This window comes from Amborella trichopoda, chromosome 5 (genome assembly GCF_054954075.1).
Source record: "Amborella trichopoda isolate Santa Cruz 75 chromosome 5, AtrichopodaSantaCruz75HAP2 v2.0, whole genome shotgun sequence".
NCBI classification, from domain to species: domain Eukaryota; kingdom Viridiplantae; phylum Streptophyta; class Magnoliopsida; order Amborellales; family Amborellaceae; genus Amborella; species Amborella trichopoda.
In genome coordinates this window covers 45,093,032-45,111,894 of record NC_142340.1, presented here as the reverse complement: position 1 = coordinate 45,111,894, position 18,863 = coordinate 45,093,032, and the positions used below count along the sequence as shown (strand labels likewise).

The following is an 18,863-nucleotide window of genomic DNA, read 5'->3' as shown; positions in this document are numbered from 1 at the left end:
TTTAAAGGATAAGTTTGAAAGTACAGAGTTTATCCAACCCAATTGCGGAACCTATGAATTCTGCTGTTGACCAATAAGTGTTGCACAAACCAACTCGTGCCTTATTATGTATAGAAGATAGAATTATTATTATTAGTATTAGTATTAGTCCTATTATTATTCCTTATTCAAAATATGAATATTGGAGACTTGCTGGACAATGGATTGCCAAAATTTAATTATTAATCATTCATGTCATGTATATTGCATAACACCATCATTTGTTTGATTTTTCTTTTGTTTGGGTGCTTATACTGTGGTCCCTAAAGACCAAGTTATACGTTGGTTCCACAGCCATCATGCCTGGATGCCGCAATTTTATGACCGGATTTTTTAATTAATTTTAATTGCCCTTGTGATCAATTTTTTTAAAAAAGAAAATGATTTTGAGCTCAAATTCCTCAGAATTAACTCCATCAAACTGTCAATGTAGATCCGTCTTGGAGGGACCATGCTTTGAGGCAGTTTTGAACCTCTGAATCGCCCCTTTTTTTAATTTTGCATTACATGATAGTGAGCTAAAGATGATTTGACAGATTTGATATCCAATAACTCCTCCCTAGTTACACGTGGGAGCAAATGTATAATTGGGTCCTGCACGACCACTTAATTTTTTCGCCTTGTTATCTGGGGTACTTAACGGGGGTCTAGTTCATTATAAGCTGCAGAAACACAGTAGTTAGCATAGGTATCACCATTATGGGTGATTTGATTTCATTACCTTACCCTTCATTTTTTTTTTTTTTTTTTTGAAATCAATGGTAATGATTATACATTGGTTTCAAATTTTCCCATGTATCTAGGGAGTTGTATAAAATGTCAGATTCAATGGCTAAATTAGGGTTTATAAGGCAGGCCTTTTGTTATGGAACTTTTTACCATCTTACTTGTTTTTCTCATAGTTATTTATTTATTTTACATTATCCCTTGCAATTGGTAATTTATCAGAAATAGCAAGCAAACTAATATTTGAGATGTTACTGAATTAAGAGTCAAAATTTTATATTGGCTGCCTACGTAACACAACCCAACCTTTTTACCTGGGCATGGGACGGGTTAAGGGAAAGTTTAAGGTCATCACCCTTCTTAGATCAGCAAGGGTCAATATTGAGCCCGTACCGCTTTGTCTTAGTTATGGACGACTTAACTAGGCACCTACAGGATGAGGTATTGTGGTGCATGTTGTTTGCATATGACATAGTTTTGATCGATGAAACCCGAAACAACGTCAACACAAAGTTAGAACTTTGTAGGGATGCTCTAGAATCCAAAGGTTTTAAAATTAGCCGGACTAAAACAGAGTATATGGAATGCAAGTTTAGTAATAATAGGAGTAGAGATGAGGACGTAGTTAAGATTGATATCTATGAAGTACAAAAAAGATTGCACTTTTGATATCTTGGGTCGATGATCTAAGAAAATGGAGATTTTGAGGAAGCTGTCACACACAGAATTAGAGCTGGGTGGACGCCGTGGAGATGTGCAACTTGAATTTTATGTAATCAGCGCATACCAATGAAGCTGAAAGGCAAGTTCTATAGGACAGCTGTGACACCAGCTTTGCATGGCAGAATGTTGGGTAGACAAAAAACAATATACCCATAGAATGAGTGTTGTGGAGATGAGGATGTTGAGATGGATGAGTAGAAAGACAAAAAAGGATAGATTCGAAATGAATCCATTCGGGAGAATTTAGGTGTGGCACCAATAGGCGATAAGATGAGAGAGAGTAGACTTAGGTGGGTTGGCCATGTGTGGCTCCGACCAAGCACAACACCTATTAGGAGGTGCGAGTTAGTTCAAGTAGAAGGACGGAAAAAGGCAAGGGGTAGGTCCAAAAAGATGTGGTTGGAAGTAGTCCGAAAAGATATGGGGACTTATAGCCTCAATTATGGCCTTTAATAGAGCAGAATGACGGATCAGGATTCGTGTAGCCAACCCCAATTAATTGGGAAGAGGCTATGGTGATGATGACTAAATTAACAATCGGATGAATGTTAGGTTTCTGACAAGAAAATTTTGTTCTTATTTATCATATTCATATATTTGATGGCCAATCTGTATTTTTAGGATAAAAATTGATTTTGCAACACTATAAAGAAAATATTGAATGGCAATAATTTGTCAATTGGTTTACATCTTACAAATAATTATACCACGATTTGTGTTGACGTAAAATGCCATATGAGGTGACTTCTTGGAAATTTAATTTGCTAGAATTAAAGACTCAAAGAAGATGGCAGAAACATGGTGTTACCTCTAAGTCATCATAGGGCTAACCGGATTAAGGTTTTTGTATATGGTCTCTATGTGTGCATTTGGATCATGTTCTTTCCGTTTAAGCCTGTAATCTACTAAATCTGACAAGGGGATACTGAAATGCCTCTCTCTATTTCTTGATTGAGTTGTTATGTCTCCTTGGTTGTATTTGAGCTTAGAGCCAAACCTCGTAAAGACATTTTATAGTGGCCGAATTTACCTTCAGGAAGCAATCAGGGATTATTCATTGCATTTGTGTTGGTGCTGTTTGAGAGTGTAAATTGGTGTTGTAGATGTTGTACATGAATATTTTAAGAATGGTTTTATTTAAATGTACTTGGCACCTTACTAGTCTTGTTTGTCATATCGTTTGCCCCTTGGTTCATTTGTTCACATACTTCTGTTGTACTTTCCTAATGACAAGAATTGTCTCTGAGACCTAGTAATTTATGCCCCAGTATTCATGAAATACAGATTTGGTGCTATTTGCACAATCAATGCATTTTGTGATCAGTACTAATTTGGATGTTCTTACTCCTCAATCATGACTCATTGATGTGTGAAGGTATGTGTGTGCTGTCAGGAGGCCTCTTTGGGTTTCACGAGGAGTCAAATCTACATTAGAGGATAGGTTCTAGGATTCTGATATGGCTGGAAATCTTTCTTTTAGTCGCCCAAAAGTTATTCAAGAGGAGTGTTTTCAGCCATAGATCAGTCTGAAAATAATTAAATTTCCTTGAAACTTCTACCATATCTGTGAGGTTCAATGTTTACTTGAGATTTCTTGCAAGCCTTTCTCATCAACCATTTTATTCACATTTTTGAAAATTGTCATTGATTTTGGTCCACATTGAGTCTCAGTTCTCACCTATTAATGATTGATCAGATACGTCAATTTTTGGTATTTTTGTTTTTGGGACTGTTCATGAATCAGAAATTTGATGCCCTTGCTTTACTTGAAAAGTTTTAGTTCCCAATTACAGTGTCTGGCTTGCAGGATGAACATATTGCAATTAAGATGAGGAGTACAGTTCAATTATTACTTGAGATTCCTTGTCTTAATGTTACAAAATGGGGGTGTCAAAATTTCTGACACCCCCATTATGTTTTCTGTGTTGTATTTTCTTCCACAGTGTGTATAGGGAAGTGAATGTTGTGATGGATGTACCAGCTAATGAATGTGCTCTTTATATTTTATTGGTGGAGGGTAGTTTCGGTCATTAAGATGCCTTGACTCTTGAGATCTATTTGAACAACTTCACATGAATTTTGTAATGTCTGATTTTTGTAAAATTGTTTCTTTATGATAAAGAAGGTTGACAAATGCCATGAGGTTATATCAGGGGAAGTTTTTTGAATATTCCCTTTGGATAGTTGGAATCATGAGGTTGTGTCAACTGAAACATTCCAGGGGGCTGGGGCGCATCTTTGGAGAATTGCTAAGTATTGCTTCCCAAGTGGAAATCTACACAAGGGAAAATCATTTTGGCTTTATATGAGCACCTCCTTGGGAATTGTTATTATTCATTTAAGTGTGGAATGGAAGTACACGTTTAAGTCATGAGCGTAACTAATATATGTCTTTGAACGATAAATTTTTTTCTTAACTCAATAAATCCGGACCAATCAAAAAGGAAACTTCTACCCTTGCACTTCGGCTTGGTGCAACTTCTCTTAAGATTTTTTAGCATAAGTTATTGATCAGAGGTGCCCCTAGTTATTAAGTAAAAAACGTGTAGCCTCTTTTCAAGCCATTTGAATAACTTCTCCAAGCTTTTCAAAGATAGAATATTTTTTTTAATAAATCAAAGAAAAAATGGTTCTCTTTGCTTTCTATTTATGGCAGATATTCTATTTTAAGATATTGATTGTTTAAAATTACTGGATGAAGATGATCGATTTAAGTTACTGATGATGCCTTGAAGCACTGCTTGTGATCTTTTTTTGTTTTTGGGTGTTTGCGATTTAGTTTTAGCCTTTTTGAGATCCGAAATGACTTCCCTATTGTTAGTTGTATGTCCCTTGGTCTTGGTCTTCTTTAGGTCTACTCCAAGATTTAGACAAAGTTTGTTTACCCTGATGACAGCCAGTGGTGCTGACTGTTATGATAACATTATAATCATGACAGCAGCTATTTTAAGATGAGGGCCAATGCTGCTACCATACTGAACGCTACGGGTGAAAATAACTTTTTTTTCTGACACTAATATATTATATTCGCATTGCCACTTCTCCTTCTTCATATATAGGTAATGTATTTCTCTATTGGTTTGCCTCATCAAAACATTTATTTATGTACCATCTTTGCCTCCAATCCTGGCAGCTATGCTCTACATATTATTTATGCTGCAGTTTGGCTTATCACATTGCTTGATATGCTTCTGTATCGAGTGGAAAGATGGTTATAATATCTTAAGGTAGGATGCTCTTATTGTTTTTCAATTGTGATGAAAATTTGGCATATTACTACATCCAAGCCCCCAACCTCAACCGCAAAATGGTAATGCTTAATAATAAAACTAAGGGCTATTTGAGTTGGTATTTGTTTGATTTGTGGGTCTTCTAAGTTGAATCTGTTTTTCTACTTTCTGGCCAATAAAGTCCTGCATAGTTACTTTCTGGAGTTATAATTTCCAGGATCGAGAAAATATTGAACGGTTAGAAATAACGGGTGTTGGAGATCCTTCTGGTAGAGGCTTAGGGTTCAGTTATGTTCGTGTTGCTCCTAAGGCGCCGATCTCCAGTAACGTAGTGAAGAAAAAGGTAACTGTTGCTCGAGGAGGCTCCACAGTCACTGGAACAGATGCTGACCTTCGTAGATTGAGCATGGAAGCAGCACGAGAGGTATGTCTTCATCTTTGACTTATGATATCGCCATGCATATTGCATGCAAAAATTTGTTGGTGGTGAAAATCCTAGAATGATTTTTAAAGATGTCTTAGGTACTATATCTTGTATATCAGGGCTGATAGACTTACTTGACGTGATTAGATTGTGTGCACCAACTTGAGGGAGACCTAAACGAGATTCAACATAATTTTTTAATAGTGGCTTAAATGGGATTTTTTTTTTTTGGTAAAGATGCAGTACATCGGAGACATTCCTGTCCTTAATTTCATGCCTTTTCCCTTTTTGGACTTGTTTAGATAACGCGAGTTTTAGTCCTTTTTATTGCTAATTTAGGGAATTTTAATTTATAAAAAAATAAGGGAATTTTAGTCCTTTATAAGTGCTTATGCCTCACTTAGATGTCTAACACGCTAAGGCAAGAAAAGGTATCCATGTGCAGCTTATCTTGTTTTAGAATTTAGATGCTTCTTTTCCTCTAGATTGAACTCACATCCAAGATTTGATTCATTTGATCTAAAGTTCATAGCGTAAAAAATTTTGTTGGTGTTAAAATTATCACCTTGAATACTTGAGAGAGAAAAACAAGTTGTGGCACGCATAGAAAGGGATGGAGAGGAAGCCAAAGAAGAGTGATGTGACCAATTCATTCATGAGCGAGGAGCTGCACTCAAAGATATTATTTATATTGTGACTAGCCCTAAATAATGGAGAGTTTGATAATGGCACAAATAAATTCAGAAATTACATAATTTTCTTTACAATGAACATGAACTACATATATCACACCTGACCAATATGACTAACACTTCCTCAAAATTTATACATCGTGTTTTAACATGACAACTTTGTCCTTCAAATACTGATGTCAGTCTTTGATAACCCTTTTGTAAATATGTCTCCTATTTGATCTTCTAGACCCACATGCGTTGTTTCAATTTCTTCACCTTCAATCCTTTCCTGCACAAAATGATAATCAATCTGAATATGTTTAGATCTATCATGAAATATTGGATTTTCTATCAAGGCTAAGGCACTCTTGTTATCACTAAACATTCTGGATCTTCGAGTTTTCATGCCCAATGTGGTCGTCATACTGCAGATCCATAACATCTTCGATACATCCTAATGCCCGACATTCAGCTTCAGTACTTGATCTGGCTACTATCTTCTGTTTTTTACTTCATGTTATCAAGTTTTTCCCTAGATAAACATAAAATCCAGAGATTGGTCTTCTTGAATGGGTCACTAGCCCAATCAGTGTCTGAATATCCCATTGTTGATTCAATTTCCAAATTCTTCACATCATTTTTATGTTAGACTATACTATGACTCACTGTTGCTTTAATGTATTTGATTATTCTCTTTAAGGCTTCCATATGAGATGAATTGGGCATATGCATAAATTGACCTACCTCATTCACTGCATAGGATATATCTGCTTGTGCTAGTGTGAGATATTGTAAAGCCTCTGCAGTACTCCTGTTCTTCACTTCTTCTCTTAGCAATTCTGCTTCATCCCTGCTTTAGCATTTTTTTCATGGCAACAGGTATTCCAGAAGGCCTACCAGTTCACGATATTAATTTTTCATAACAAATTTAAGGCATACTTCTGTTGAGATAGCTTAATTTATTAGCATCTCAATCTGCTTCTATCCCAAGGAAGTACCGTAGTTAAAATCTTTCATTTAGAATTTATTGTCAAGAAATGTCTTCACATTAGTAATCAACACATATGAACTAACTATAATTATAATATCATCTACATATAGAAACACAATTATAATGTCAGGTTCACTTCTTTGGATGAACAGGGACCGGTCAACTGTTCCTCTCTTAAATCCTCGCTCCTTTAATACATTTTGAAAACTTTGAAACCGTGTTCTTGATGCTTGCTTCAATCCATAAATGGAGCCATTCAATTTACGTACATACTCTCTTGATTCAATGTTCACTAAATCCCGGTGGTTGCTCCATGTAGGCCTCCTCTCTTAACTCCCCATGAAGAAATGTGTTTTTTACATTCAACTTGTAAAGTGGCCAATCATAAGCAAGCGTAATAATGAAATAATGCTTACTAACACAATCTTAACAACTGGACTGAAGGTTTCTTCATAGTTGAATCCTTGTTATTGATTAAATCCTTTAGCTACCAGCCTTGCTTTGAATATCGATGTATTTCGATCTGATTTCACCTTATATATCCATTTGCAACCTACCGCATTTTTATCTTCTGGTCTTCTAACAATCTCCCATGTATTATTGACGTGCATGACCTGGATTTCTTCTTGCATAGCTTTAATCCATCTCTTATCCTTTGTGGCCACTAAGTGTGTTGATAGTTCTCTAATCTTAAGGATCTCACTGAAGAATACTTGATATTCATGAGTGACACCTCCATAGCTTACCCATCTATCTATAGGATGTTTAATGTGAGTCAACCTCCTCAATGTAGCAGCCTCAGTATTTTCATCAACTGGAGTGCTTACCATGGTCTGATTTCATATGCTCTATGGCCTGGTTTGTGTGTTCATTTGCTGGACTTTTTTATGTGCTTGCTTGCTTCGCCACCTTGCTCTTCTTTTGTACACAATTGATGTGTCCCATTTTGTGTTGAGCCCCTACTTTGGCCTGTATGCTGGTCATCCTCGGAAAATAGCATAAAGTCTTCTCTGGATTACAAGGAGCAATATCTTCATCATCTCCACCTTTCTCAACATTGTCTTCAACAAATTTGTCCATCTGATGTTGACTAATGAAGAATGGTTGACCATCATTCTTGTGTTCCTCTCTTTCATTTGAACACGGACTTGCACCTACAGTATCGTTATTTGGAGGAGCAAATATTTTCAACTCATTAAATGTTACATGTCTAAAAATAAAATCAGCATATTGAAGATGAAAGATAACTGGACCCTGAAAGAACTTGGACACCTCTTGAATGATTATTGTCTTTCGGTAACTCCCTTTATCATTAAGCAAAAACTCCTCTACTATAGTGAAAAAAAGAGATGATAGGTGATCATGTTGCCAAATGGTCCTCGAAGCTTTAAAGTAGAAATTCTTTTCTTTCGCAGACAGTAACGTCTATAGCCTTTATAATCATCTGAATATCCCACTTACACATTTCTGCCTTAGGATCAAGTTTATTCCTTCGACTAGTATCGATATGGATATAACGCCAACATCCAAAACTCCCTCAAGCTAGAATTGTCAGGAGTTCTTCCCAGTAGTGTGATATGGAAATTTCCCATCCAATACATCAGTTGGAAGTCTATTTATCAAGAAGATGGATTTGTGGAAAGCTTTACTCCATAAAAATTCTAGAACTCCATTACAAAACATACGAGATAATCCAACTTCATTTACATGTCAATGTTTCCTTTCCACACTCCATTTTTCTATGGAGTATACGGACAGGAAATTTATTGCTCTGCCCCGATGTCCCTTAGGTAAATGAAATGAGTACTCTCGCCTCCATCACTAAGAAAGTACAAAAGTTTCTTACAGAAGTGATTTCAAACAAACAACTTGAAATTTCTAAATGTCTCAAACACATGAAATTTTTTATTAAGGAAGAAAATCCATATATCACGTAATAGAGGGAATTAGAAGGAGATGAGTTGGCGCTAGACCCCGTACATCAGAATGCACTAACTCAAGCAGAGACAAAGCTCTTTTATTAGTGTACACAAAAATCAACTTGACATGTTTACCCAGTTGACAACCATGACAAATAAGTTCACGAAGACGATCAATATCCAGATGAAATAGGCCCTTGTTTATACAACTTATTTAAAGATTCAATACTACAATGAACAATCTATAATGCCATACATTAGCATCCTTATTGACATGACAAGACAACCAGATTTTGGAACTTCTTTGACTCATCGTCGATTGTGTACCACACTCCGTGTCATGAACTGCTAGCGAATGTGATCCCCAATAGTTGGTCCTTAATAAAACACAATCGGGAGTAAATACAAAGAAGAAATGATTTTCTCTTGCTAGTTGTGACACAAAAATAAGTTTATGTTTGCAATTATGGATGAGGAAAACATTTTGAGATTCATAGGACCTTTAGAAGACTGAATTGTGACATCCCAACTTGTGTGTTATGCTGAGAGGACCCATCTCCAATTACAGTAGATCCACTACCTGAGTAAGGGACAAGCCAGGAGAACAAACATGAATTTCCTGTCAAGTAGTTGATTACTCCACTATCAACAATCCATGTAGCTTCAGATGGAGATGTAATGGCGAGATTCTCCATAGATGTATTCAACATAGCTAGTTGTTCTCCAATATTATGAACTCCACCTTCATTATTTACAACCTTATCAACAGGAATATTTATAGCAACATGCTGGTTGCTCCTATATTGTGGTCCTGGGTATCCATGGTATCTATTATAACAGTTAGCAGCCGAGTGATTATGCCTTCCATATATCTAACACGTTATACCACTATTCCCTTGACTGGAACTCCCATTATTATTATTGTTAGGTGGAGCTAGGATGCCATGCTCAACAGTATTTCCATAATATCCACCTCTACCATGATACCACATCCTTTCTCATTTCTTCATCTGCCTTTACCTCCACGAAAACCATTTCTAGGAGATGAATAATTGTTGTTGGTAAGCAAAACATCATAAGAATTGACACTTGATTGTTGTCCCGTCCTTTTATTAGGGAACATAGCTTCATACTGAAGAAGTAGAAGAAGTAATTCTGCAAAAGTGGGATACAGTGGTTTAGAGGTAACACTGGTGACAAAAGTCTCATATTAATCTCCAAGACCCTTCAAGGCAATGTAAATTTTGTCAGTATCACTAACATAATACTGAATCATAGCAAGCTAATCATATATTGTTAGGATTTTGGCTAGTTACTCAGATCGAGACTTATCTTCCTTTTTGCAATTCGAAGGTTCCTGGCTCAAGTGCATTAGACTAGCCTGGGACTGCTGAGCATATGGGTTTTGTAATTCTTTCCATGATTCTTTAGCAGTGTCTCTATCGACCACTTCTGCTATTATATCATCGAACAACGTATAATTAATCTACCCAATTAATTATTGATCCTTGACAAGCCAATCATGATATTCAGGTTACAACTTTTTCACACTTTTTCTTTTGCACTCACTTCCTCTTTGGTGATGAACTGTGGTGGTACCTTGCATGATCCATTATGTGACCTATCAATCATAGGCTTCTGATGAACGAAAGCATAACTCCTTTCCATACAATGCAATTGGAAGAAGAAAGTTCAATGATAACTTTTGGGAAAGGAATATTGATGAATCCTCCTGAACAGCCACCTGAACCTGACCCTTTAATGGATTGGGGAGACTAGAAGATTCCATGGTATTAAATGAGTAGAAGGTAATGGAAAGAAGGTTTTTCTTTTTATCCCTTCTTTTGTTAAAAAAAAAAGAAAAGGAAATTTACTGTTCAAATTTGAACAATAACTAGGGTTTACTATTTACATGAATATTAACTAGGGTACTGTTCACATGAATAGTACTAGGGTTTGGTATTTACGTGAACAGTGACTAGGGTTTATTATTCACTCCAAGGTAAAAATTTAGGAAAAGTGATTTTGAGAAAATAAGAGATTTAGAACTTGAAGAGATTTTGATGGCAGAGTAAAGAGATGTAGGAGAGATTTTGATACCTTTGGTCAAACGGTCACACTAGTGTTTGGACCTTGCTCGGATACCATGTTAAAAAATATCACCTTGAATACTTAATATTGAAAAGCAAGTTGTGGCACAGGTAGAGAGGGATAGAGAGGAAGCCAAATAATGATCTGACCCCAAATTTAATCATGACTAAGGGGCTGCACTCAACAATATTATTTATATCGTTTCTAACCCCTTATTAATTAAGGGTTAGATGAGGGTAAAAATCATCATCATCATCGTCAGTCATCATCGTTAGAGCCTTTTCTTAACTAATTGGGGTCAGCTGCATGAATCCTGGTCTGCCATTTTGCTCTATTAAGGGTTACCATCATTGAGGCCATAAGTCCTCATATCTTTTTTCACTACTTCCAACCATGTCCTTTTGGACCTGCCCCTTGCCCTTTTAGAGCCTTCCACTTAAACAAACTCACACCTCCTGATAGGTGATGTACTAGGTTTGCGCAACACATGGTCAGCCCACCTAAGTCTACTTTCTCTCATCTTATCGCTTATTGGTGTCATGCCTAAATTCTTTCAAATGCTCTCATAAATTGTCCTTTACAATGAACATGAACTACAAGTCCTCATATCTTTTTTCACTACTTCCAACCATGTCCTTTTGGACCTGCCCCTTGCCCTTTTAGAGCCTTCCACTTAAACAAACTCACACCTCCTGATAGGTGATGTACTAGGTTTGCACAATACATGGCCAGCCCACCTAAGCCTACTTTCTCTCATCTTATCACTTATTGGTGCCACGCCTAAATTCTCCCGAATGTACTCATACATTGTCCTTTACAATGAACATGAACTACAAGTATAATAATAATTTACAGCAATATACATAATTACCCATTTTCCCCAAACCAATATAACCAATACTCAGAGATTGTGATATTTGAATATTTAGTAGCATATTCTTCTACTAATTCATTGTAAAATTCATTGGGTGAGCAGGCATCGACTTCAATGCCGACAGTACGAGTGTTTTAATATTTTGGTGTTTAGTTTTAGCTACTACCACGAATATGTCATACAGTTTTGTTGAATCGAAGAAACATTGACTGGAATGCAAACATTACAGATGTCTGGGCCTAGCTCATGTTCACCTGTCAACCTCCATCTTCGTTTGGGCTTCCACTTTAGCACCAGCTGAGAATCAAGGCCCCATCACTTATCCTGATAAGCATTTTGAATATGGTCAATATCTTATGCATGTGGGGAACTGTAATGGATGTGGGAATCCATCATACACAACCATTTCTCCTTCATTAGATCTCCCACTATCTTGTGAACCGGCAAGTAAGGATAGCAAAATATTAACAAGTCTTGTATAATGTAGGGAATCTCGACTAACTCTTCTTTTTAACAGCTTTCTTCTAGTTAGAAGTCAACGGTTCTTATAACTATTTTCTATTACTGTAATTTGACAAGGGCTTGGTGCATTCTCATGCATAAATATTGAAATTATCAAATGGCATGATGCATAACTATGATCTCTGCTTTGCAAATAGTTTTCCTACTATCTTTTTTGGGAATCTTTATTATGTCAGAAGCCCATGTGTCATTGTCTGCATTATTCCTCTTATTGTCCTATCTATATTTTTAAAAGGTACCCAATTTCAGGTGCTACTTAAGTTCAAAGTTCCTGAAGAACAGATTGAAAAGATGACTAGGTGGCATCGTATTGCCATGGTCCGGAAACTTTCAAGTGAGCAAGCTGCATCTGGTGTCAAAGTAGATGCTGCTACCCTCAACAAGTTTGCACGGGGCCAACGCATGTCATTTCTTCAGCTTCAGCAGCAAACTCGAGAAAAATGTCAAGAAATTTGGGATCGTCAGGTGCAAAGCTTATCCCAAGTAGAGGGTGAGGAGCCTGAGAGTGACTCTGAAGCAAATAGTGACCTAGATTCATTTGCTGGGGACCTTGAAAATTTACTCGATGCTGAAGAATGTGAGGAGGGAGATACAGGGTCAAAAAAAAATAAATTTGAAAGTGTCAAGGGACTTGGAATGCGTCGACGTCCTTCCCAAGCTCATGCAGAGGAAGAAATAGAGGATGAAGCTGCTGAAGCTGCAGAACTTTGCAGGATGCTTATGGATGGTACGGCATTTTGGTCTTTCATGAACAAAGGAATAGCTTTTCTAACAAATAATTGGGTAGTGAACCTCCATATATATGATGGTTTAATTTCAATGTTAAGAAAGATTTTGTGGGAATCTACTTAGTGGACAGGATGTGAAATAGGAAGATGTCATTTTCATTGCCTGTGTGGATTATGAGTTTTCATCTTACCCAGGATATGCAATTGTTAACTACCAAGAACAAACGGATATATGGAATTCTTCTTTGCTCAAGTTTTTGTGCTCTTGGTCTATCTTATTGATATGAATCTTTATTTTTTGAAATGAAAGGGCATATAAATTTTTACAAAAATGCATAAAATTGCATTTTTGTTAAATTTGTTTACAATTGTCAATATATTATCATTTCCACTATTTTAACATTTATGCTAAAGCGTGTTCTATTGACTAGAAAATATAGTGTTACCATTGATAATATTACATTACATTATTGCTAGTCAATTCAGTAATATATTTGTAAGAACATTCAAAATTTTATTTTACAAAATTTGCCTAATGAACTTCTGGATCTAATTAAAATAGAATTATGTGACAAAGTCATCTGGCTTGAAAAAAGCTGGTGACCATTTCAGAAAGTCTCAAAAACATTTTGTATTTTAGAAGTTGGTACTGGAGCAAAACAAACTTGACTCATACAAGCCTTCTTTAACTGAGAAACTGGATCATTAAGCATCTCGCCAGCCATTACTTTCTTTGATTACATTTTACCCATTCGGTATTATTTCGGCATTGCATTGTATCTTCTTGATTTGATATAATGTGTTATATTCCTTGATTTGATATAATGCGTTATATGTAAATAATTATGTGGAGTATTTGCCAGATGATGAGGTGGGCTGGAGGAAAAAGAAGAAGACAAAAGTGGCTGGAAAGGATGAAACAGCCCTTGGAATAATGGACTCGACAGTAGGTTATGTTGCTGGAAATGGAGACCATTTCAAAAAAGCTAAGAAGGTTGTTAAACGCATCATTCGCACCCCTCAACCAGATGGCACATTTACCTCTAAGGAGGTTGTCATCAATGACCCAAAGGAGGTAAAAGTTACTGAGCCTACAAACGCTTCATCTTTATATAGTTTGTATGTATTCTAACATGCTCCCAAAATGTTTCATGTGATCTATGCTATGACTGGATTTCTTATCTATTAAGTAGGATGGCTGGATTAGATGATGAAGAGCGAAATTACGGAGAATATGTCTCATGAGAAGCTTTCACATTGTTTTGGGTACAGGTCGAGAAACTTCTTGCTAAAAAAATCCTTCCTGGGAAAGGAATCATGGGGAATGAAAAGAATGAGGGTGCTCGCACCATATTACCACCAAAAAAAAGTAAAATTATTGGCGATGGAGTCAAGGTACCATTTTAAAAATTTTGTAGCCTTATTTGACATTTACTTGCCAATGTAATCTGTGCGGTCTATGTTTTATTTTTTTCCTATGCTTATTACAGTAAGTTGAACTAATTATATTCTTTATTGTGTTTTATGTTCACATTTTTTTTGAAACTTTTTATGTTAACAATTTTGTTGTCAGCCTTGAGAAGTTTTAGTAATGGCCCAGGAGATGCCCAATCCCCTCTCTGAGTCGGTTTACTTGAGAATTGAAGACTCAAGCTGCAGCTTTCCTATTTGACAAAAAATAAAATTAGAATGTCCAGAAAAGTGAAAATGGGAAATACAAAAAATAATCAGAACTATCAGAACGTACTACACAGAATTCATAGTATTAAAATTATCAGGTTTGATCACGTGTCATGAGTTTTTCCAGGCATTTGTAACATATTGAAATGGTCCCTTGCAAAATGTTCAAACAATAGGTAAATATGGCTACAGTAAAATTTGAACACTATAATTAAAAATCTATTGCTAAAGAATAGCAAATGGAAACAATCACCAAACAGTACGAGTGGGGCTATCGTCCTGAATTCTACTTTAGAACTTAAGAACAATATACAAATCCATTGTTTTTTCATGGGATAGGCAAGCGATTTGTCTACCTGGGAACATCAGAATTGTTGTTATCGACTATTTCTCTAATTTTATTAAGTAAATGCATACAATGAGACTATTTACTTTTGATACAAGGAGGTCACAATCACCATTGACCGTCGGATTTGAAATCGAGTGGTTGAGAACATGTTACATCTAATAGCTTAAAATGATTGTGACCCCTTGTACCCAAAATAAAAGGTTTCATAGTATACAATCCCTATTCCTAAATGTAAGTTAATGTTGCCTGATATGGATTCTCACCCCTGCAGTTGACCTTCATGTTTTTCAAACTTCTATATACATTGAAAGCATCTATGTGCATGAATATAAAGTTTTGCTTACCAGACAAAAGAAAAGAAAAAGATTGTTAGTTTCTCCACCACTACCATCTACCAAATATGTCTTCGTACCTTAATAAACATTTCAAGATGTATAGTACCAACTGCTTGCCAGGCCAAGTTTGGTCACATGGGGAGGAGCATGTCTTAGATTGCTGATGTGCAAATCATTAAGTTAATTTGATGAGACTTTGTCCTTGTTGTTTGTTGTTCTAGGTTTTCAAGGAAAAGAAACAGAACGAGAAGCCAGTTAGGGAAAGCTTCGTCTGCGGAGCTTGTGGTGAGGTGCGTCACTTGTTCCTGATGCATCCATTACTTCTTAAAATTGGAGTGATTTCTGAAGTGAATATTGGCCATTGTTAAAACAGTTGGGACATATGAGAACCAATAAGAGATGCCCTATGTATAAAGAAGAGCAAGAAATCCACATCCAACAACCAGTGCCAGAGATCAAACCAAGGTTAGCTACTTCTTTCGATGCCCCAAACCCTTCTCCCCATCCGAAGCTTGCGATGAAGAAGAAGCCACCTAAAAGCTCGGTCACAATGGCACCTATACAGATTACACAGACTCAAATTCAACAGAGTGAGCCCAGAATTGGGGAGCAATTGAGTGTTATTTCTCCTGCAAAATCTCTACCTTTGAAGTTCAAATGTGTCTCTTCTTCTGATATGGCTATTGAGAAGAGCATACTGCTCTCTCAAATCTCTGATGCAGAAACAGGGAAAAAAGATCAAACTAAGATCAATAAGATAAAACTCCCCATCAAAATGAAACCCGATGACCTCCAACCTGACACACCAAAAACCTCGGCTTCAACACCAACCTCAGTTGCAGGAGACCAACGCCCCAAAAAGATTATCATCAAGCAGCCAAAGGTGCACCCAAATGGTGATACAATCAAAAGACTAGTTGACATCGCAAGGGAAGAGGACCTGAGAAAGACCCAGAGAATGGTTGAGGATTCGAGAATGGAGAAACAGAGACTAGAGAGCAAGCGGCTGGCAGCAGCAGCTAGAGAGAGGGTCAGGGAGGATTGGAGATTATGGGAAGAGGAAGAGAAGAGGAGGGCTTTAGAGAGGGCCAAGGAAGATGGGAGGAGGCAGAGGATGGAAGGGGAGAGGTTGAGAGCTGAAAAGCGATTGCAAGAAGAGCAACAGAGAGTTGCCGATCAGCTTAGGAGGTATAGTGAGACAAAGCATGTGGGCAGAATTGATGGGAGAGGAGATAGGCAGAAAGTGAAAAAGAAAAAGAAAAAGAAGAAAGAAAAGGTGAAAGATGAGTTTGGAGAGGATTACAGGGGAAAAAGGAATGATAGAAGGATACCAGAGAGGGACAGGGCAGCAAAGAGGCGCCCTGTGCTTGATGCTGGGCGCTACGCCTCAGAGCATGGCCCCCAAACGAAGCGTCGACGTGGAGGAGAGGTACATTTTAATGTTTTTTTATGCTTGTGGATATTTGGAAGGCTGTTTATGTCGTCCTTTGTTTCCACCATCAATTTTATCGGGGTTAAGAAAATTGATGTTAAGGGAATCATGAAATGTTATATGCTTCCTGTATTATGTTTTTCTTTTCCAGAGAAGTAACAAACTTCCTGAACTATGTTGGTCTTATCCTTTCTTTTTCCATGTTTCCCCTAACTAATTATTTTTGAATGGCAAACATGAGGGAATTATGAAAATTTTGAAAAAAAATTATATGTACTTTTTATAACATTTTATGTACAAAATATCATCTGTTTCAAAATGGACAAACTTGTACAATTCTTTGGATGAAAAATTGGGTGTTTAGTGGAGCTCTGCTTGCAATTTTCATTTTCAAACAAGGAATTCCTTGTTTTAGTTGTGAAAAAATTAAGAGATTGCTGAGAAAGAATTAATAATACCCCCAAAGAAAATGAAACTGAGGTGCATCTTACACACAACATCCATTTATATGCATGTGCTTATGTAAATACATACATATAGGCAAATTCTGATCTTGACTACAAATTTCCTGTGGCCATCGACCTCTAATATTGTATACTTTGGCAGGTTGTCTTGTCGAACATTTTAGAGGGCGTCGTGGAAAGACTTAGAGAGAGATACGACATCTCGTATCTCTTCTTGAAACCAGTGTCGAAGAAAGATGCACCAGATTACCTAGACATAATTGATAACCCAATGGATCTCTCTACTATTAGAGAGAAAGTGAGGAAAATGGAGTATAAGACCAGAGAGGACTTCAGGCATGATGTATGGCAAATAGCTTATAATGCACATAAATATAATGATGGCCGGAATCCCGGTATTCCTCCTCTCGCAGATCAGTTATTGGAAATATGCGATTATTTGTTAGACGACGAGGATGTGGCCTTGACCGAAGCTGAATCAGGGATTGAGTTGAGAGATCATTGATGACGAAAGAGAAAAATTATAGAGTTTTGTCTCTTTGCTCTGCCACCAAGTAGGTCGTCAGAGCGCCATTGGGCGGAAATGTAAATTACAGGCCTTGTATATGAATGTGTTTATTAATGAGTAGTTTGGGTGATAAATCCCATTGTTTACTTATATTTGTTTATAATCTTATTTTTCTTTTCCTTTCCCTTTGGTGCTTTAATAGCAATCATAGTCTCTCTTACTTCTTAGCAATTATTTAGAATGTAATCTGATTGAAAAACGCATCAGATTGGGGAAAAGAAGCTCATAAGAAAATGAGAGATGGAGGAAAAATTAAGTAAAAAATATTGCAAAACATAATATTTGTGCTTATGAAATCGTCAGGAAAATTTCTCAACAGAAAAAGCAGACAGAAAAAGGTCTTGCATTTTTAAGGGCTGAGACATTAGTAGAAAGTGAAAGCTATACGGAAGAACTAGCATTGAAAAATTTAAAGAACAAAAGAAAAATATACAATGAGATCATTTATTTGTACAAGGTAATCATCTAATAAAAAATATTTTTAAAATAAATTGTTCAAAATATCCACAAAAATTTTTCAAGGGTATTTTGATCAATTTATTTTTTGTAAATTATTTTTTTGATATTTTTTTGATATTTTTTTATTTTTTAAAAATACACGTTTAAAATTTCAAGTTATTTGGATTTATAAAAAAAAAAATTAAAATTAAAATATAAAATAAAGCCGTGACGGTTAAATCGATCCAGATTGAATCTGGACGGTTGGGCTTATATGTTCATATGAGTTAGTGAGTTAATCTCATCATTTTTAAAATATATATATATAATTTACAACTAAAAATATATAGTTATATTTATTTAAATATTTATTTAATTAATATAGTATATATTAAATATTATTTATATAATAATACTATTTGGGTCGGGTCCACATAGATCCAGATCCATCCCGCAAGGTCCAATTCTTGGACCGATACCAGGACCAGGGTCGAGTATTACTTGTTGGGTTCCGCGTTGGGTCTGGATTCATTGCCACCTTTACATATCTCAACTAGGAGATCAACCATATTACATAACTATTCCAATTCATGGTCAGCTGTTTTTTAATGGCACTTCCTAAAGTTATAGTAAAAGTAATAAATCAACATATTTTG

General features: G+C 36.3%; 1 protein-coding gene across 3 annotated transcripts in view; it reads left to right on the top strand.

The window, feature by feature from the left end:
- The window catches only part of HAF01 (HAC13 protein (HAC13)), a 66,771-nt gene extending 48,912 nt beyond the window's left edge, over positions 1 to 17,859 (top strand). For 2 of the 3 annotated variants that reach the window (XM_011624214.3, XM_020665824.2), the window contains 7 exons: positions 4,936 to 5,142; positions 12,463 to 12,940; positions 13,805 to 14,016; positions 14,214 to 14,336; positions 15,527 to 15,595; positions 15,679 to 16,734; positions 17,344 to 17,859. In XM_011624214.3, the coding sequence (XP_011622516.1) occupies positions 4,936 to 5,142; positions 12,463 to 12,940; positions 13,805 to 14,016; positions 14,214 to 14,336; positions 15,527 to 15,595; positions 15,679 to 16,734; positions 17,344 to 17,706 (2,508 nt within the window). In that variant the 3' untranslated portion in view covers positions 17,707 to 17,859. The remainder of the gene's footprint in view (positions 1 to 4,935; positions 5,143 to 12,462; positions 12,941 to 13,804; positions 14,017 to 14,213; positions 14,337 to 15,526; positions 15,596 to 15,678; positions 16,735 to 17,343) is intronic. The other variant, XR_016056445.1, reaches the window with a different exon arrangement.
- Positions 17,860 to 18,863: the final 1,004 nt, after the last annotated feature.